Below are 22,447 nucleotides of genomic sequence, written 5' to 3' on the forward strand. Positions count from 1 at the left end.
AGTTCTGCTCAGTTCCTCCAAACACTTTTTTCCCTTGTTCCTGAGTTCAGTGCTGGCTCTGTAGTCCTGAGAAATGATCCATCTGTGGAGCAGTTCAAGCCCCAGCACCACRGTCCTACCCCATCAGGACTCCTGCTGGTGGTCTCCACCATCACCAAATGAGAAGCATACCTAGATCTCAAGCRCAGTAAGCCTTGCATCTGGTGCAGAGGCTGAGCAAGGAGATATCCTTCTGCTTCCGAAGTACTTTTTGGCCTGAAGTTGTTGTTCAAGCTAGGCTGAAAGCACCATTTCAGTGGAGTGCCCTGTGCAGGGAGSAGGGAGATAGCTTCTCTCCTACGATGTTCAGAGCTGTGGGACCACATATGTGTGCAGAAATGTACATTCCTCCATCACATCAAATTAGCTTCTTTTGCAATAGTTGACTAAAACCACTAAATGCCTTCCTAGACGCCRGTGGACAGCTGCTGGATGGTAACAACAGCCCCTCAGACTCCCCCTCACTCCTCTCCTGTGGGAGCTAGGCCCTTAGGGTTATGTCATTCACCCCTCCCCCCCCCCACTGCCAAACATCTCCAACTCCTGGAGACATTTTAATACTTCCTCTACAAGCTTGGCATTTCTCCTTGATTTTCTGCACAAACTCTCTTCTTCTCATCTCCTTCCAATGACAAAGCAGTAGCAGAAACCAGATTACTGTTGAACAAGCATTTCCCAGCTACTCTAACCAAAATCTCTGTGTCCATCATTGTGGCATCAAAATATTTCTAGCATTATCAAGAAGAATAACATATAATACATATTCTTCTTCTCTGTTCCTGAGCCCTTGAGAGAACTCCCACAAATCACTTGGGTTTGCACTGGAAAAGGGAAAGAAAGGGCAACAGAAAGGTCTTATTTTGAGAGACATACTTTCTCTCCACCTCCCACTTTCTAGCTCAGTTCTAGCTCACTAGGTTGTGTATGTAACAAAAGCCAAATGCATCAGTGTTTGGACAGACTGACCTTAGCTTTCACAAAAAGTGCTGTCATGATGACTGCGTAAATGAAGAGGAATCCATCCAGCAAGTAGCAGAGTCTTGGGTCTGTCAGTCCAAAAATTGGTACAGCACCTGCACAGAAATATCAGAACATTACCAAATGAGGCTATTTGTTAATTAACTGAATGCTTGAYGGTATCCCTGCAGCAGTGCTGCATTGCACTGTACGAAAGAAGAGTCAGTACAAGGGCAAGTTTGTCATTTGCAAAGGAGATATAGAAATCTGAGTGAGACTCATAGACCAATTTAGACTGGAAGGGATTTTRGAGGTTATCATCTGGTCCAACCCCCTCTCAAAACAGGGCCAATTAGACCAGGCTATTCAGAACCTCATCTGGTTGAGTTTAGTGCATCTCCAAGGATGGAGATGCTCACAACCCCCCCCCCCCCCCCCCATGCAGCTGCTCCAGTGCTTGACCTCCCTTCAGACAGTACAGGACATTTTACCTGGTGCTCCTCATGCTGCGGATCCCAGTTCATGCTCCCTACTCCACACATACAGTTATGGAAGAGTGCCTGGCCCAGAGGACTTGTAAGCTGGGAACATCCAGTAGTAGCATCTCTTACACAGATTCATTACTAGATCTGTTTAGCTTAGGAATTTTTCACCAACTAAAATGTGCATATGTATGTGAAAAATATACCATTTTTGACAAAATTTTAGGGGAGAACTCCTCAAATGCAGGACAAAATTTCCTGTAAAATGTGAAGACCTACACAACCTTGGTCAATTGAAGACCCAGACTCAAACCTCTACTCTACCTTATTCAGAACAGGAATTTGAAGATACGTGTCCTGATCTCAGGACATATAGCAAACCCWTCAAGCTACAGTGCCTTGTCTATGAGGGGTCTCTAGACTTCTCAGTTTGGGGATTTTAGAAACTACTAAATAGTTTCTAATATTTCAACAAGGAAACTGTTGGCAGGATGTTTTACTGACTTTYTAACCCCAGACATCACAAAATGTCCATGAAGTGCCCCTGAGATACTCTGGTTAATTTCCAGTTGAGAGGAAGGTTTTCAGTCTGAATTCTATGTATAGGAATCTCAGCTAGCTGCCTCCTTTTGGCTGGATCTCTATCAGAAAAAGATTTTTTTTAAAAAAAATAAAAAGCACCAAAGTGTTTTTTTAAAAAAAATAAAAAATAAAAGAAGTGTTGAAACTCTGCTGAGGAAGAAAATCTGTACTACTGTCCTAAATGAAAGTTCAATAAAATTGTTATTCAGAAAAGGTTGGTTTTAATTTCCTAGTCCATGTTACATGTTACATTTATATCCTGACTCCATCAAGAGGGGCATAGTAGTATTGCTGGTTTGCAACAGCTATCTTGAAATTGCCAGTTTGTAAACATCTAAAAAGTTTAAAAACTTTTAGCTGAAAAATCAAAACAATTCARATGAGAAGCCTTAGCAAATATAGAGCCAATATGCAGGTTCAGGACCATCCCTAGAGGAAAGGTTATATGGCATGGTTTGAAAATAATAAGTAAATAAATCACTTAAAACTGATTTGGAAACATGCTTTGTACAAAGAACTGCAGGGAATTCAAAAAAGGAAGACAAGAATGATCAAGAGCCTGTAAAACCCTGCTATGAAGATAAATTGAAGATACCAGTTGAAGATTGGTATGATTCATCTCTTTCCTAAGGTGAGCAAAGTATGGCAATTCTTATATTAACCACATGCGATGGAGAGTAGTTGCACCACTCAATGTGCTGCTTGAAGGTGCTCAGTTGCTTCAGCGATGAGTGTAGAGGATCTGCGTGCTGGGTTTTCTCTCCCAGCCCCCACAGGCCATGCTGAAGATTTTATTAGGAGGGTTTTGCAGATGACATTCATGCAGTACACAACCACCCGCGTGAGGAAGTATTCTTTGCAGAAATAAGTTAATGATGATAGTCTGTAGCACTGGTCAAGTATGTATTTCCATAAAGTGTGACCAAAAATCCAAGTCTGGATACTGGGTAACATTATTGTAAATTCTAAAATAAGTGATGATAAAATCATTTTTCCCACTGAGAGGCTAACACAGCCACAAAAAAACTATTTCCAATCTGTAGATTTGTTGCTTTTATGAACTAAGAATTCATACAATTTTTTTAAAAAAAACATGTTTTAGAAACAAAGATTTCTAAATCTGACCTGAGAAAAAGTAGGCTCCTAACCTATCTTCCTTCCTTTCCTCCTATTTCTACGGCTTTTAAAAGAAAGTTCAAAGCACTTCATAAATAATAGCCTTCAGCACACTTTTTTTCCAGAATTATAACACTGCATATACATGGGGTAAATGGAGACAGTGAGAATAAGTCATTTGCCCAAAATTGTATAGTACACCAACAAACAAGCTGAGAACAGCTTCCTAGAAGTTGTCATTTAAATAGTCACAAGACAACATTYTACTCCAGCAATGGTTCAGCCCAAAACCAGCTTGAATCCTGTTAAAGCCAGTAACTAAAATGCAACATCAGGTGAATGTGACTGTAAAGAAATCAGGGGCAATTTGTGCCCATGAGTAATTCAGCTGCTTTCCCAGTGTATCCTGATCCTGTCCAAAAGCAGCTCAGGGTGTGGCACCCAAACCAGATAAACCATGTAAGAAACCAGAGCATCCCTGCGCAGTCAGCCGGAGCCGAGAAGCCAGGGGATACCCAAGCTGCTGCTTATAGGCCCTTGGGGGGGAGGGTCCCAGCGCTGTGTCCCCTTGGCTCCAGGATGTCTCCCCTGTACCAAAGCAGGAGAAGTTTGCACCCTCACCTCAGGTCCAGCATCTCCCCAGATGCTGCACCAGATCAGGAGAAGCTTGAGCAGAGAGCTATGGAGTGGAAATCGGAGCATGGAGCACTGCGTTGCTCTACTTCCACGTCAGCCACGCTCAACTTCAGCYGACTCTGCAGAGCTGCTCAAGTGCCTACACGGCACTTGTCTGGGGCCTCCAGGACCTCAGGTAATGGATTTAAAGCTGTTCAGTATGGGAAGTTCTGCCAGACAYAGTCTGTGATGGCCAGAAATACGTATTGAAACAATGACAAAGTCCAATTTTAGAAATAAACCATGAAAATTAATTAGGACCATATCTCTTTTCCTTCCTTAATAGGTCTGATTTCTGCATTAAAAAAAAAAAAAAAAAAAAAAAAAAAAAAAGTTCAAAGCACTTTAGTAATAACAACCTTTGCAACAGTTTCCAGAGAGAGAAAGATGAAAGATACAGCGTCTGTTTGAACAAGACCCAAAGTAGATACAAAGTAAGTAGCCAGTTAAACAGGTAGCATCCATTCCGGTCACCAGGATCAGCTTAGATTTTTTAACTCACTGGAGCAGGAGTTGCTGCCTCTTCACTATTTGCACAGAGAGAAGCCCAACCCAGTCTCTTAACCCTCATCAAATCGAAAGGCTGCTACCTGTCCCAATCTGTGCCAAGCCAGGGTTTGGGGGACTGCCCCCAAGGCTTCACTGCTGCAGCAGATGCACTGASGAAAAGGTGGTGGGAGCTGTGCAGACCCAAGCCTGCCATGCCTGTAGGACCGCAGTCACCCTCGGCTCCCTCACACACAGAGCAAAGCACAAACAATAAGCATTTCACTGATCATTCCCACTTTTTGTTAACCTTACAGACAACCTTAGGGAGCCTCTTTTCAATACTCARTTACCAGTGGTTTTCCAGGACAAAGTTTAGCAGTCCAGTTACAGGCAGTAGGGTTTTAAAGTGAGATGTCAAAACACAACCCAGCTAAGGTCAGGTCACTGGCTGGTGAGCGATACAGCTATGCTGCTAAATAAATGATGCCAAGCCTAGTCCATGTACTTGGCTCAGCATTTTCTTCTTTAGGCATCAAAAAGGAGTTTGAGTCACAATATCTAGCTATACATGTACACAGTGTCTGAGGGACTGGATCCAAGTAGTGTATTGCTCAGGAGGAAAGCAAGGTCTGAAGGAATGATTGGGAAAGTCTCACTTAATTCTTGCTCTCTTGACCACCACGTCCTCTTACGGAGGTATCTGTACTTTTACACCTCCTATTGTAAAGCAGAGATGTTAGGACAGCTGCTAACAAAGACCATGCAGCTTATAGCACTAGCTAATTAATTTTAGGAGTTCTTAGAGGAGAAGTTAGACGAAGCTTTGCAAAAGGACGTGACTAAGGATGAATGGGGATCGCCAGAGCCATGGAAGATGAGTAAATAAGACAGAAGACTGGGTCAGTAGGCACAGGATTGCTGCATTTTATAACAAGCCACTTGCCATGCTAAACCCAAGGTGTGGGCCACCACATTTGGGGCTCTTCCCCAAGTTGTGCTTATGTCACTCAGAAATTTCTTCCCAGCACCTCTTCCTTCAAAAGACCATTCTTTTGTTCCTCTCCTCTCTTCCTTTTCCTCGCCTCTCTGCTCAGAGCTCTCCTCCCAGGTGATGCAGCCTGGCCTTCTGCTACAAGCATCTGGGCACTTTCTCATCCTGCTGCACATCCGTGTGTACTCATGCCAAGGCCATGTGGTTTGTGCATCCTTGATGAAGGCCTAACTCATCCCCTCATCTTATTCCATACTTTTCCCCCCAGAGCAGAAGAGCAAGAAATCATTGCCAGTTCCCTGGAATAACCCCTGCAGCCTTTTGCTTTTTAAAATTAAAAAACAATCAAACAAAAAGAATTCACAAAAAAGAAAAAAGAAACACCTCTTGGTGACAAGCAAGTGAGAAAAACCAACAAACCAATGCAAACCGTGATAACTGAAGGAGAGGAAGCCCGTGGGCCTGAAAGACAGGCTGCGCTGCAAGGGAAGCAGAGCAGGGCTTGGTGTGCCAGCCCTGTGAGCGCTGCGCTGCAGYGCGCTCTGCTCAGTGTGGTTGCAGGGAGCAGTTTCAAACCACTCCGCTCAGGCCCCACAGCTATGTCACTGAGCACCAGGTTTCCTGTGCAATGTTGCAATCCCAGGGGCTTATCTCCTCTCATCTACTCACCTGACACGCGCACGCGGGTCCCCCGCTCCAGGCAGGGAGACAGCCAGAGATGGTAGCTCTCAAAAAACACATCCAGCCAAATCCATCTCCCTCCGAAAGAGGACGCAACCTGCGGATGCTGCTCTCCAAAGGCTGCCAGACCCAGCACAGACCTGTCAGTCTCAAGCACCATGTGCAAGGCTTGCTCCTTCRGGCTCCTCATCCGTGCCCTGACACCTGCACGTGGCTGCAGGAGACTTCTGTGCACTTTGGTGCACAGTGCACTGCCTCAGCTCCCCCATGCAGCCAGCAGCAAAAGCAGACCGACCCTGCCGCCGGGCTGCGGCAGCTGGGCCTGCCGCTGGAGCGAGGTGATGAAACGGCACCTGAGCTCTTGAAATTTGCCACGGCCTTTTAAATTTTTTTTAAATAGGATTTCTCCCTCCAACATTTCTTGTGTATCTAGATTGGAGCTACACTATGATTCTTGGCGACAGTTGAAGCACACGTTCTGAAAGCCAACCCATTTGTAAATGCAGGCCAGATTTATCCCCCATAAAATTTGCTCTCCTGTAGCCCCCTCATTAGGTAATTAATTTAAGGGTTTAATTTTTAAAGTTACCAAAACTCAGTAATAAAGTTATAAGTTAAGACTTTTAGCTTCCCTAAAATTCTATTTTTCTTTAAAGCTCAAGAAAATCAATCCCAGCATCAGATAGTTATGTAACTACAGTCTACATATAAAGTTATCTAAAGATAGAAGCTGTAGTGCATCATTATGGCAACTAGCTTCTAAGCAACTGAAACTATCATATTTACACACTACAGCAGAGTAGCAAGCATATCTGGAATATCACCATTCTCCATTTCTTCATTAGCATTGATCCAAGAAACTCAGAACTGCTTTATTCTATTCAATTCAGTTGCTACTATTCAAAAAATCCTGACTGTTGCGATTTTTTTTTCTTCAGACCTCTGAGGACTAATTTTTACAACTACCAAAGTACCTGTCGCTAGATGGTATATCAGACCCCACTGGACTGTCTCTGCAGAAGCTGAACACATACAGAARCAGGGCACGACTGACCATGCCTGACTGTAGCTATCTAAAAGCTAAGTAAGTGCTGAGCCTGGGCTACCCACCTGGGTWCTTTCAGAGGTCAAGGTAGAAAGATGAGCACTCGCACATGGTACTTTACCCAGTGAATTCAGGCACGCATCCCAAGAGACAGCCCAGACAAAATGCGTAGAATTTAGTCAGCCGAAGTTATGAAGAATGGTCCTGTGGGCAAAAGCTGAGGCACTCAACCTAGTAACTAGCTCTGATACTTCATCTGCAAGCACGGTTCCCAGATGTCCCTCAGAAAGCTGGCTTGGTAGCTCAAGCTCTCTTGGAAACAGCTGGACAATTCAAGACTGGAGAAACWGAGAATAAATGCTCTTCTCCTTTTAGCAGGAAGAGGTTCCTCCATGCAATGGTTTGGGCACACTGATGGAAAAACATGAGTGAAAACAGCTGAGAGAAGGAAAGGCATGGATTACATCAAGCACAGGACATTAATGGGTGTGACATGTAAAGCATCCTCAGCATCAAGCCAAGGATGTAAACTCAGGAAGCTTCTCCCTCTGAGTGGAAAATAAAGATGGGCCTGATGACCATTAGACTACAAGGCTAGTTAAGATTTCTTATACAAACACTTAAACCTTCTCTGCTTGCATTTTTGTAAAACTAAGATATCTAACTAAGGTCAGCCACCTCTTAGAACAGGTCGTGATAAGCTCGTGACAGTAAAACACCACTGAACTTTTTTTTTTTTTTTAACTGAAAAAATTCCTCGTTTCTCTTTTCACACCAGCCACTTCCCTTAGTAAAAGAAATAAAAAGCTATTGGCATTGCTGTTTTTTTTCTTTTTATTTGGCTTTACCACTGATTATTTTAGCACAGAGGAGGACTGTTGCATTTGTCTTCAGTATATCATCATCTATTTATGAAACACAGCATAGTCAAAGCACAGATCATGCCGATGAAGTTCAACATTATGGTTTGCTTTCAAATCAAGGAGCAAATTGCTGATATTATCAGGATTTAACTTACAATACCACAGGATAATAAGGAAAGAGAAAAGGGAAAGGGAAAAGGGAAATCATTTCAGGCCATTAATTTCCACTTTTTTTGTCAAAGAATGTTAGCATTATTTCCACATGAAGTCAAGTTAAGATGATTTAGGGTTCTAGTGAGCCTTCACACTACTACTGCTAGTTCCTCAAAATTCAAATAATGCAAGTTTTTTTCCAATTTATTGGTAAAGAAAAAGATGCAAAAGAAGGAAAAGATCATAAACCTACAAAGGGTCAAACCTTTTCTAGGGTAACATGGAATACATACATCAAAGTCCAAGGTAGAGTAACAGGAGCAAGACAGGAGGATCTCCAACAGCCATCTAATTTGTTAAAAGATGACCATGTGTGTACAAAAAACAATGGCAAGTGTTCTACCTTTCTGATCCAAAGGTGAAAAAAATATTAGCTTTTAATATACCCTTAAAATATGGTGACTTTTATCGTCTCTGAATTTTTCCTGAGCCTCATCAGAAACAGAAAGGAGGGGAGTGCCTTGCTCATCTCTGGAAGGGAACTCCTCACTTCATCAAAACAGTCAGTCATTCTCAGAAAAAACAACTGCTTTCACTTCTCAGTTTTGCAAGAACTTGGCACAAAGGGCTTTCCTGAAGCAAACCTGACAGTGCCTCCCAGAGAGAGCAAACCGAGCACATGGCAACTGCAGCACCTGGATGTCCAATAGGCTCAGGTAACAGATGCAAGCCAGATAGCTCTTCCAGCTTTTGCAGGTGTCTTTGGTTAGGCAGATGGTCTTTTACCAGACCCTTATTCATCAAGTGTAGTAGAAGTTGAATCTAGTTAATGCAAAACTGAAATCTTCTATTGTCTAAACCCATCCAACATTAAGTGTCCAAAGAGGCAAGACTTGATTATTCAAATAGTTTTTTCTAGCTTGCTTGCCTCTTCCATACTGATTTCTCTCTGTGCATCCCGTAACAGTCACTTGCTCTAGGCTGATTTTCTATTAGGTGGCTTAGTGTCTACTGTAGTAGCCACCTTTTTGGAGTTTAGCTTCTAAAACCCAGTACATTATGGAGGACTACTAAAAAGAGTTCAAACTACACATTTTGGCTCACCAAAGAAGGATCCTRAACAGTCTACATGAACTAAAGTTGAAGAAAGAGATACTAAATTAGACCCAAGATGCTGTAGATGACAATAAGATACCTTTCTCTGTGGAACAATCACATAGCACAAGTCCCATTAGCACTTTAAGCTAGGGCTTTTAAGCTAGACTTTACAAAAAGCAGCAGACACAAAAATTTGCTAAACAGCTTGCGGATAGCTCACTGTTGATGGTTCCAGTAATCAAATACATTGATACAATGAAAAACAGTCCCCAACTGGGAAATTTATAAGGTATCCTCCACTCCTTGTATGCTTATCTCTGGCTTTCAAAATTCATTAAGCTTATGCTAACTATCACTATGTCAGGAAGTGGCTTGCTACTAGCTGGATAATGAAGTAATAAAAAAAAAAATTGGCACAAAAAAGATTCAGAGCCAACCAGCAAGCACTGACTTAGTGGTCCTTCCTAAGTGTCTCAGGGCTTAGGCAGGGAAGGACTGCCTTGATTTCACAGCTAGTGTCAAACAGCACAGATGCACACTTCCAACAATATTTGATTTCATGCTAAGCTGAAATTCAAATCTCCTGATCAGCTGCAAGCAGAGAAGAGAGGTATTAAACCTTTCCACCACACCAAAGCAAACTAAGAATTCAGGTGCTGGAGGAAGAACTGTAGCTACAAGGCTATTTACAGACATAAGTCACCAGCCTGGAAGAGAAAAGCTCATGAGCAGCTCATTGCATTGCAGCCAACATGGACCAAAGCTGTTGTAGTCAAGCTTAATGTACAGTCAAACAAAGTCATGGAGGTTTACGCTCATCACAGCTACTTCTGTTGGAAAGAAACCAAATTTCCTTTCCTTTCTCCATGATCTATTTCTGTCTAAGCTCCCTGGCAGCACCAAATCTAACCCATGCCAAAAGAGTAGGTCACATTAAGGACACCAAACCCCCAATAATGAAAACCATCCACATTTTTAGGTTAAGCCTACAGCAACATTTTACATAACTCAGATGCCTGTCATCCAAGGCTTTCAACACATTTCTCAAATATTGCTTTTCCCTCCACTCTAGATAAATATCGTTATTGAATGATAAGGAAGATAGCCACATGCAAAACTGCAGAAGGGTTGCAAGATTTGATTTACATCATTCAGCAGCAGCGCTGGGAATAGACTGTTTTAAGATTTGCAGTCCATTTAGAGATGTCCACTTGCAAGAAGAGTTCTCAGTTGCCCACAGCAAAGACTATACTAGTGAAGCTTGGTATCAGGCAGAGAAATAGTTAAATTGTCTTACAGCGGCAGTGGCAACATCAGATTATCAGGCAGGAAGAAGGTTAAACCGGCCCTAACGGTTGAGATAGATACCTCTTTTCTACATACATGTCAGGGAGGGTGAGGTTTCAAAGCAGGTCCTCGCATTGCACTCGCTCCCCCTGCACCTGACCCATTTTGCAAGGAGCCATTTGTGTCCTGCCCTGTCACTGCTAGAAGAGCAGCGTATACAGAAAACCTGCAACAGCAGTTAAGCACCGAGTAAAGAGAGAGGTTGACTGRGGGCTTGGTTTTTAACATGAATTCCCTGCATATTCTTTTCTCAGCATTTCTCACCAAAGTTAAGCCTCTTTCTCTGAAAATAACTCTCAATGCTAAGCGTTTCACAGGCCCCATAGAAAAGAGCCAGGGGAATACACCTGGATGGAAATATCCTGACACCAAAGCATGTTGGGGTTCTCCATGGAGCCCTTCAGCTCAGGGGCTCAGGACGATGGCAAAGACTAACTTCATAAAGAGCTGCATAGTCCCTTTGAGGAAAGAAGGAACCGCTTCATCCACCTCTGAAATGTTTCTCCTCTAATTTGGGTGCATTCACATTTTAATAGCATGTAGCAAATGTATGCCTAAAATTTAAAAGGCAAAATAAAACACCGTTATAGAAAAAGGGCATTAATCATGGATATACTAGTGGGTCAAAGCTTTGTGTTCCCATTAACGCTTAACTGATAAAGTCTGTACTACTTTGTCAAGTGTTATAATTGYGGCTGTTAAGCCTCTACCACCACATTTTCCTATAAAGCATCTGAAAGATTGTAACCAATTTTAGAAAATCTTACCTCAGATTGCATTGCAGCATAAGAAAAAAAAATCAAAACCTTTYGCAATGTACCTTCTCATATATAGGTGGGAAACGACAACCACAAAGAGATTTTATATAGATTTTGACTGAATAAAGGGCTGTTAAAAATATGTTGAAAAGCAATGCATTGCCATGTGAAAACACTAGGAGAGAGTATCCTTATCACTGACGACCATAGGCAATATCTTAAAGATGGCAAAAGAAAGGAAAGGGTAACAAAAATTATATTTTAAGTCTCAGAAGCATTCAAGTGCTCTCAAAATCTCAAGCATGAGGCACTCATATCTCCTTAATTGCTTCTCTTTGGAGAGACGGACTTCTGGATAAAGCAAGACAAGCACACAGAGAGACCCCTCTCCAAAAGCTCTCATCATAAAGAAAACTTCCTATATATTTACAGTGAGAATTCAAACCTTCCTACACCAGTGTTTGTGACTGACATGAAAGTTAAATAGCATGCTTTACCCATATTGACAGTGCATGCGACTAGTACTAAAATTTGTCAAGTTAATTACAGTATTCAATATATCCAACAAAGTATCTCTCTACATCACCACTGATAAATGAAAACTGTTAAAAGAGGTATCTGTTAGCCACCAAACTATTTTTATAAATATTAAGTGAACAATTTTCAGACATGCCTGATATGTCTTCTGGTAGTTCATTCTCATTGCATTAACTATATTTTTTCCATTTTTATAGRTCATAATAACTACAGTGCTGAAAGTGAATGTGACAGCTTCCAAACAAAGCTATCTAAAATTAGCAAGAGTACAAAATTTAAGAATATAGCAGTGCAGAATTAGGGGAAAAAGAAGTTAAATCACAATTTCTGTTGTTGAAGTATAATACTAATATTAAAATTACATGCGTTATAACAGAAAATCCTCAGCATTGAAGGCTTTCTGCAAGAGCATTTATTTTTTGCAATTTTAGTTTTTTCAATGTTATCTGTTATTGACAGTCCAGGTAAACACACTGTATTTAAACTTAAACTGCAGCTCCATTAAAAATATGAAATTCTTTTTCAAATGCAGCTTAACTTCAGAGTTCCTTTGCTAGCAGTAATTAAAGACAACATTGTACAAAGTTTTGGTGACCCACGGCAATGCTCTGGGTCAATGTGTCTGAAAAGCATGGGCCAAATCCTGCACTCCCTCTATCTGGGTGCTCTCCATCAACTCCTGAAGGCTCTCCATGACAAAGCAAATCAGCTGGAAAAAGGATGGGATGAAGACAAGGGAAGAAAAGACCCTCAGATTCATGTGTTCATCAAACATCCACATGAATCTTTCAGCTTCAAAGGGGCAGAAGAAGAAAGTATTTGAAAATTAACACATTGAGATTTTTTACAGACCTTTTATTAATAAAGAAAATAAAAGACCTGCAATACTCTATGGTAAAAGTCAGTCCACTAGAGTGAGTACTAGAGTTTGATGTTGCYCACCAAGAAAATACTGCAGGATCTATTATTTTCACACTATCAGGCATACATGCTCATAGTAATAGGATTTCAGGGGTAGGTCTGTATTTGCACTAAATCAAGAACAAGCTGAATTATAAGAATACAAAATCAGCATGAGTAGGGAAGAAAAGCCTAATGAAATCACACATCATATTAATTTGGATTCTCTGTTTTATAACCCTAGCTACAAATAACTTTTGTCTCCCCATGATTTTATTCCTATACAAGAAAAAAACAGCACCCCTGAGCACGCCGTAACCCTCACCCTGCTCTTCCACTCCTTGGCAGGTTACCAAATCCCAGCCCAGCTCAGGGTGCCTTTGTCAAGGATGGATCCAGCTGTGGGCACAGCAGCCGACCCTCAGCATCCTCAACCCGACAGGCTTCTCCAGAGCTCCCGCCGCTGCCACACAGGTGCTGGTGAATGTTTTCTCCCCCTATCCCACCATCTGCCATCATGAAACCTGCAGAAACTGAATTGTCTTTTGAGACCTCAACTCTTCGATTAAATCAGGTGGAAACTGGCCAGCCGATGAAGAGCTGGYTTGTGCAAAGTTCATTTCCTTAGGAAACCAGGCTGATAGGAACGCGTACTCTGCAATAAGCTCCAGCGCTGACCTTGCTTGCTTGGACTCTGCACGTGGCACTTCACAAACCACGTAGAAATAAAGGGTTCCTTTTCTGAAAAGCTTTCAAGCAAGTTCGTGTACATTAATGTAAAGAACAGCTGTTTATATTTGGAAAGGTGAGCTATCATCAGTAATCTAAACTGATTTTGTTTATATAGCACTGAATTCACCCTATTTGTTTTTCTTCTTGATTTTTCAGGAAAAGATCATTTTCCAGATATACTGCAGACAGAGATATTATTTAGCCCCTTTATGACTAGCTTTTTATCTCCCAGAGGAATGTTGCAGCTATTTCCAAGGTATCTGGATTTCTTGTATTTAATCTTGCATTCTTAGTGCAGACATGTTGCTTTTAGCCCATATCATGCCAAAAACAGTTTACAGAACAATTCTGTTCACACCTTGGAATTTTATTGCACATCCCTGAAACATCCACTTAACTTACTCAAGCTAATTCGGTAACTGTAGAATTACGTATTGCATTATCACTATACTGATTTAGTCGCTTGCCAAACTCTTAAAACRTCTTTCTTTGAAAGTCTTTACGGCTGTTTCTAAAATGCATGAAAATTTTCAAAATTACATTTACATTCCCCCCTCCCCCTCAAAAGCCTTATTGGGAACCCCCTGAGATGTTCAGATACATAAAAACACTCCCTGGAAACTTTTTTTTTTTTTTTTTTTGGTTGTTCTATGTGCTACTGAGGTGGAATTAGAATATAAAAGTGATTTATACTATCTCAATTTATCATAGTTCCCAGTGCTTAATTAAGCTTTACACAAAGTACAAGACTGACTTCATGTAAAGCCAAGCACAATTACAAAACGGCTGGATGCGGGTGACAGATTGCCAAAAGTCACAGGATATAAGTTTTCTCCTAAATGTGAAAGGGACCCCAAGGATTTGTATTTGCTTTTGTTACATACGCCCCATGAAAATCCTTCTTCTGTTATTATCCATTAAAAATTCTTTTTGCTACAGAATTATTTACTGCATATTGTACTAATTAAAATACATAACACAAAGCTGGGCTGTGCAGATAACTCATTGGCTTGTATAGAACAAAACAGTATTTTCTCTATGCAATTTTTTTTCCCTGAGATTAACTTTGATTAATCCCTATTTCATTCATATCTGGACTCAGTGTGTATTCCTTATCCAATATAGAGAAAGAAGGAAGCTACTAGGGACAAATACTCAGATGCTTTACAGTAGCCTCATTTATCCTCCGGGAGTTTCTTGCATATGCAAGTATGGAATTAATCCCATTAAGCAAAATGTTATCCCCCCAAATTAGCTATTAGAGACACATTAATTATTTTAATCTGTTTCTTGAAAACTATTCAGAGAAGTTACCCTGTTTTCATAGACAAAATATTAGGAATAAAGCTATTCAAATTGACGGCATTTTCTCCACTTAAGAGGATTATATTCAAGCTTATCTCATCCAAATGGAACAAGAAACAAGTAAATGTAAATAAATGTCCCAGTTCCCTTCCCACTAAACGCCAGATTCTGTGATGAGGTCAATTCACTCTCGACACCACTGATTTCAAAGAAAGTTAGCACAGGCCATTTACTCCAAAGAAAACAAGATTTAATTCCAAAGCAGATATGTACATGCCTTTGAGGCTATACAAAAAGACATGCAGTGATATACAGATAAAAAGTAATAATTAAAAGATATATGAAAGTGTTTTCTCTAATACTATTTTCATGTATGTCAAGAAGAAAGTTTATGAGGCTTTTCCTTTACTTAAAGCAAAGAGCCTAATGACACTAAATGATATTTCTTGTGTTATATTTCGTATTCACAGAAGGGTTTACAGTACAGAAAAATAGCTTTTATACCAAAATTTTCAGATTTTTTAAAAATTGATATCACAAAAATCTTTACTTACTTTAACAAACTTAAGGATTGGAAGCTATGATGGTATCGTATTTTTTTCCATATTTTTTCTGGAAAAGACACATTTTCATTGCTTTTTTTTGTTTTAGATTTACTGTATTCTTCCCCATTTTCAGAGTATCTTTATAACTTTGGCAGTTCATTTTCACAATCATATCAGCAAAAAATAGCTGTCATGGAATTCTTCACTTCAAACAACAGTATTTTTATAGAATTTCACCCCGAAGTGTCTATTTCTATTTTATTAGCAGAAATTATTGCTGGTCTCCTCAAAAGTCATTAAAAGAGCTACACTAGAATGATTTATTAAAAGGCAAAAAATAGCAGGAGGGCACAGATGGTTTAGCTCATTGCAAAGGAACACATGTATATCCAGCTCTCCAAATAATTTCACTGAGGTGGAGCACAGCACATGCACAAGATACAAGGTTTGGAGAAAAAATTCAATGTGCATTAAGCAAAACAACTGTGGCTTTATAATTCTCTATTTGATATAGTTTAGAAAATAAAATTGGTCCATAAAAAAGGGTGGGGAAAAATTCACTGCGTATTTATCCTTTTAGATAACTCTCAGTTTAGACATGAAGCAAGAAATCATTACCTAATGGATTCCATATAGTCACCTCAAATTTTCAGTTTCAAATATGATAGCATCCATGGTCACAGGTATTTAATTTGAGGTATGAAAATACTGCGTATTTTCATTATACATACACACATATATATACATAGCGCGCATGTATATGTGTGTGTGTATGTCTAAATATATATATAGTGTATATATAAAAAAAAATATATATATATAAACACTAAAATAGTGTTTGTGTGTGTATGTCTATATATATATAGTCTATATATATATAGTCTATATATATATAGACATACACACACAAACACTATTTTAAATAGAAAAACACATTCCATGTCACATGTTGGCTAAAACATTACAGAGAAATAATATAAGCAAAACTGCACCGACATAGAATTATTTTATTCTGCCAAGCTAGTGCTGTAAGCCTCCTAAAACTGAACCTCCCTGCTGCAAGCCTCATTCTGTTACAGTGCCTCACTGTAATGTAACGCAGTCTCATGAGTTTATGATTAAAATAGCTATAAAGTGACTTCAAAAAGTCAGACCATCTGGGACAGAGAAAGCTTCCATTCAGGTATTTTATTATATCATGCTAACCGTAGCATTCGATGACATTGATTTACCACCTTGGTAGAAATATTCTCTCTCTCTTATGCGTTATCTTTCTAGCACTAACTATTATAATATTGGTAGCACAAAAGGGGAAAAAAATCCTTAACAAATCCCAGACAAAATTATTAGATACTCTCTAGGGACAGTAAGAATAACAGTTTTATAGTGAGATTTACAAACTAGATAAAGCTAGGTAAAGTATCACATTGAATATCCTGCTTCACTTGAAATTCTTGTCTGATCGTGGCTTAGAAATGTCCTCTAGATTGACTGCTCAGAAATTAGAATTTTGCACTTTTTAAGAGATTGCGCTAAAATCTGCAGATAATTACATCAGCTGCAGATAACTAGATATCAGGATTAGAATTCATGCACAACTAATTCGTAATACAAGACATAACTGAGTGACTAACATTAAAAAAAACTTATTTCAAAATTAATTGTACCTTTTTTATGAAGCGTAAGTTACATATTAAAAATGAAATAATTCTATTATTTTAATTTATCCTAGCAGATTAGCACATTCCCAGTGAACAGATTACATTTTCTTGTTTGCATACAGACTTGCTTCTAATGAAGATTTTCTTTCTCTTCTGCAACCTTTCGTTTTTGCATTTCCAGCTGGATAGATGAACAGTCAAGTTCTACTAGTATACAAACAGTTAAAATTTTACCATCCATGCATTTACTCACGAGTGCTGAAATCAACAATAAAATCTCTAATCAAAGTTATTAACAAACGTGTGTCAAAATTTGAAGTCACTTATAACTCCAGAAACCCTGACTGACTGTGCTGATTACCACTGAAATGTTTGCATTTGCAAATGGTGCATAATCTACTATAAACAAAATCAAACTGTGGCTCACGATTCTATCATCATTTTCAAGGAAAAAATATATTTCTATTTTGTACAATAATTACTCACTTTCCAAATGATGGAGCAAAATTCATATACACTTTTTAAATCAGGAATTGTATTTTATTTTTACTATTGAGCAAAAGTGTAAAAGTGAGGGAAGTTAGTTCTACAGTCTGCTTGCAAGTATCAAAAAGAATTTGGCATTTCTGTCATTTGTGTCTGATCCACAACTTGCAAAGGCAACTCTAAGTCAAAAGAGAAGAATCCTAGCGGTTTCAATAAAATCATTTTTGAGTTTATCTAAAATACTTACTTTATAACCTTATTAGGTTACACAGGAATGGAAATCTATATATAAATGTTGAGCTGAGGATACTGTTTTAAAATCAGAACAGTCTTACTCAAACAACAGATACACAAACTTTCCAGGTACTTTTCAAAAGGCAGACAAAGAGTATATTTTATTTAGAAAATCTTACCAGTGAAAAAAGCCAGGAGACCACAACACAACACCGGTACCCTATTTTCTGTCGTTAACAACAGACTGCTCAGTTTCTTCTCCTATTTTTTATAATTACTCTGCACTGTGAAGAATTAGACTAATCAGACAAACACAAAACATACAAGCAGTGAAATCAACCAAGAACGCAGCTTTCTGCTTGCCATCTGCTGTGGACATCGCATGTTAGACACTCTCCAAGCTGGTTTTAATAATAGCTTTACAGCTGTAGTTAAGCGGAAAATGACTACATTATTATCCTTTGCAGACAGATAAATCACATTTCCCAAACCTATCCAACCTGCTCACTTCTATGTTACAGCTTTACATCCTGACCACTAATTGTCCTTTTACTAGATTTCTTTCCATGTTGATAAAGATATATTTCTCTCCATAGGTACTATATGACCTTAAGAAATCCTCTTTGCCCTTATGTCTACTACATTTTAGATACGCTGTACTTTGATCAGAAAGGATCAGATCCATGTTTCAACACGGACCACATCAAATCCCAACTTGATGCCATAACTGCAGAAAGCCAAACGCATTTTCTTGCTCCAACCCCTTGCTGCTATCCTCCAGTTCAGTGTCAGAAAATCCTCCATCATTTCCAGTGGAAAGAGGCTCTTCCTAGCGTGCTAGGACATCAGCATCAGGTTGGCCGTGCCATTGTGGGAACACCTCAGGAATGCTCTTCCCAATAGATTGCCCGTGCTTTTGCTGTTTACTTTCTCCTCGCCACAGGCAGGAAATCCAGTCACTGAGGGAGTCTGCTCCCTGCATCTGCTCATCTCTGTCGCTGCCTGACTTGCCTGTGCTGCACCCAACTTCCACGACATAAGCTAGCTGCTGCTTTCAGAAATCTCCATCCTCTTTATCTCTTTGGATAGGTAGTTATCAGTAAGGTTAAGTTTATTTTTCTATTTCATTTCTTCATCCTTTCTTCTTTTCTTCCTTCTTCAAGATCAACCRATTTATGGTAAGCTTTATGATATTTCTGAAAGCCAGCTGTGAAAAGCAGGTTATGAAATAGCTTGAAGATCCCTTTTTTTCCCCTACACAGAGAATCACAAGCAGCTCCATTTGCTCATCTGACACCCAACTGTACCAGTCGTAATATCCCTGACCACTGAGCCCCTTTCACATACAAGCTGCAGCAAATAAACAGACCCCATACTCATGGTCCCTCACTTTTGCACAACCCCACCCCCTCTGAAGCCTCAAAGCGAGACCTTACACTTTCCTTAGATACTAATCTACTCCCCTACACGCCCGCCCCAGCAAACACACATCTGAGACTTTGTTAGCAAAGCCAGGCAATACCAGGTGCATCTGAGAAAGCACTTGCTCAGAGTAGCTGAAAGCTGCAGTAACCAAGCTAGAAATTGTTACTGCAAAATAACGCAAGTTTAGAACAAGACTTTGTAATTTTGGGRCTCTTCAGTCTCTCTACAGAAAAGAACGTGGAAAGAAATGCTGGACAAAAAACAGRGCAATCCATATGTAGCATTTTCCTTAAATCTGAGTCACAGACATCCTTTTCCCAACCTTAGTATTCAGGATTTTGGGGAGATTAGGGCAAGCAACCAGTCCTCTGAGAAAAGCCATGCATTATCTGATCGGTAAACCCACTGACGCAAGAAACAGCAGTAACTTCTGATCTACATCCCACCTCTGCTATGTGCTAGGCACTGGAGCAAGACTGCACAGGTTTTCAACAAAATAAATATAGGCATCGTGCCAACCCCACTACAGAGCACAGCACATCATACACAGGGACTAGCTTTCCTTTGAAGTATCTGGCTCCAAAGGAAGCCCTTTGACACCTTGAAGGCAATACGTATGTGATGTAATCTTACACACCAACGCTTTTTTTTTTTTTTTTTTTTTTTTTTTTTTTTTTTTAAGGATGGGGGTGGCAAGGGGTTGTTTGTTTTGAAATACATGGTTGTCTTTGCAGGAGTTGTCCCCTGCATCCACAAAACGAGATACCCCAGAGAGCTGAGCAGAAAGAACTGAAAACAAAACCTTGGTATGTWACGTTATGGACGCTATTGCCTGAGCTGAAAATTTCAGCTCTCAGCACGACCCTGGAGCCTGGAAAAGAAACCCCCACTAAATGATCAAGTGTTGCACAGCCAGACCAAAGTGTAACAGGGGAGCACATATAAATGCTGCCCAACCAGCTAAGACAAAAAAAGAAAGCTACTGAATGCAGGTAAAGCTGCAAGTTTTTTGGGTTTTGTTTTTGTTTTTTKGGGGAAAAATACAGATCTCTTTTTTTCAGAAGCTGGCTTTGCCTCTGGAATTGAAAAATGAAACTGCTGGAGRAAATAACATATTTACTTCAGCAGAGAGTGACCACTGCCCACACAAACTCTCTTTCTCTTTTACGAGAGACACCCAGAATTGCTGCAAGAAGTTTTTGAATATTTCTTGCCAACTCCCACTCCTCCATAAAGAGCAGCTGGAAAGTCTCAATTTGAATAACGGACTTTAAGAGATTTAGGAAAAAATAAGTCAAGTTACTATGTCAAAGAGCAGGAGAGCCCTGTTTGTGTATCTAGAATACATACTGTATTATCTTCCATGAGCAAGCAAGTTTACCAATTTTTAAGATGCAGGACTGAAACATGGCTTTCTACACTCATTTTAAACATTGTTATTTACAAGTCAGAATAAACATTCAGAAGTTCAAATTCTAGTCTTATGAAGTTAGGATATAGATTTCTCATCAGAAATATGAATTYTAGGTAACTACAAAATCCAAACAGTTCAGAGAGCTGTGATATTTTAGGGCTTCTGGTGTTAGCTGTGATCAGAAAAACAAAAGCATCGGAAAATATTTCTAAAAGCAAAGGCTTGAAAGTTTTTTGTTTAATCAAAAAGATTAAGCAAAGGTTAAGCACAGGTTTTTTGCTTAATCAAAAAGACTAAACCATCTCATCCTAATCACGTGACAGAGTTGTGATAAACAAAGTAAAAAGAACCTATACCGAAATTCTGCTAAATGTCTGAAACTCAAAACTGTCTGTTTTTCCTCTTCCCCGTTACATTGTGYTTATGTTGCCTCAGAGCAATGTAAATGCTCCTGGAACTGCTATCGATAAGTCAGTGACGGAGCTACTGAAAGAAACATAGAGATATAACAGGATCCTGCTCAGAGGCCATCGTCCAGAACTGTACGAYTTGTCTAAATCACTGGTATTACTTAGTTCAAATCGCCTCCTCAAACTTTTTGGTTCATCCATTCCCACTTTCTCTTCACAGAGGCACAACATGCTTGCTGTCCCTTTCATATGCATATACTCAYGTGCAGTACCTTATACCCAGGGATATGTAGGTATCTATATGKATCTATATACAAACACACACACCCCAGCCATTCCTTCTCATCTGCCTGGTAGGCAGCAGAATAGAGCAAGGATGCTGAGCACCAAAAATCACTGCTGTAACACCAGGGATTTTCACATAGCATGCAGATGCGTGCGTAAAAGGCAAAAAAGAGTCAGTAATGAAGGGAGTCGCCTGCCTTGCTCGGCCTGGTTGCAGAAGAGCCTCCTTGCCTTCCCCTTCAGCAGCCAGCGGGTGCCGGGGACCWCAGCACCGAGGTAGTCACACCATCTTTGAAACGGCTCTTGGCACAGCACTCCCTCCTCCTGGGCAGTTCCCTTGTGCAGGGTCCCCTGCCCTGCTTTGCCCTCTGCTCTGTGTTGGAAGACAGCGCCGGTGGCTCGCATCAAACCACCTTCATCGTCTCTACCGCCCAGCTCTACTGCTGTGTCACTCTTAACTTGCTTTACGCCAGTGTCTGGTACGAGAAGAGTGGGGGGGGGAAAGGGTCATAAAAAGCTGGTCAACAGCAGAAGGGATCTGAAAGAGTAGGTATGGAAAAGAAGAATAAGCAGCTTTAAAAGCACTTAATAAAAACAGACAATACCATATTTTCAGTTTGAGTAGAGAGGGTACTGCAGATTCATTTATAATTTGCCGACTGTATTTAAAGGAAGAGACCTAAGCAATACAGCCATAACAGTGGAAAATTAAACTATTTCATCTGTACAGCATTTTCTGTCCTGTTTTCTTGCTACAGGCAGTTGCTCCTGTCAGTGGTCAAGCCCTGCCTCCAGCTCAGCATCCCCAAGAACATCCCTATTACCAGAGAACAACAGTGTAACAGGTTAATATCAAACAGGTTAATAAATGAACTCAGTATATTGTATCTTAGGACACTGGAGAGCTTGGGTGGTGCTTTATAGCAAGTTGTGTTTAGTAGCTTAACTGCATGGAGAAAAGAGCTATAAAACCAGCTGTTATTCTTCCTTATCCATATCCTTACATATAGTATTCCTAGCTTCTAGGACTACACCACTGCTCAGTTCCCTAGTGTAGTTGTTAAACCCAGTCACCATAATCAGAAGCTGGTAAGTTAACCAAATAAGACCAAACCAAGGTCTCCAGGGGAGATCAGGTTTRCATCTCTCCTTTAAAAACACTGCAACAGTGTAGCACAAAAACGGCCTTGAGCAGTAACAGACCTTCAGACACTAAAAAAGCAGTTATAAGGCACTG

The 22,447-nt window shown here is 40.1% G+C and overlaps 2 protein-coding genes across 3 annotated transcripts in view; both read right to left on the reverse strand.

The window, feature by feature from the left end:
- The window catches only part of CD247 (CD247 molecule), a 60,185-nt gene that overhangs the window by 10,361 nt on the left and 27,377 nt on the right, over positions 1–22,447 (reverse strand). For both annotated transcript variants that reach the window (XM_085322979.1, XM_085322978.1), the window contains exon 2: positions 1,006–1,112. In XM_085322979.1, coding sequence (XP_085179105.1) covers positions 1,006–1,112 — 107 coding nt within the window. The remainder of the gene's footprint in view (positions 1–1,005; positions 1,113–22,447) is intronic.
- CREG1 (cellular repressor of E1A stimulated genes 1) overlaps positions 1,027–22,447 on the reverse strand; it is a 67,097-nt gene continuing 45,676 nt past the window's right edge. Inside the window, exon 4 of the mRNA XM_085322977.1 lies at positions 1,027–1,112. The gene's annotated coding sequence lies outside the window, so the exon portion shown is untranslated. The remainder of the gene's footprint in view (positions 1,113–22,447) is intronic.

This window comes from Rhea americana, unplaced genomic scaffold (genome assembly GCF_003343005.1).
Source record: "Rhea americana isolate MKP2758 unplaced genomic scaffold, rheAme1 scaffold_81, whole genome shotgun sequence".
Classification (NCBI taxonomy): domain Eukaryota; kingdom Metazoa; phylum Chordata; class Aves; order Rheiformes; family Rheidae; genus Rhea; species Rhea americana.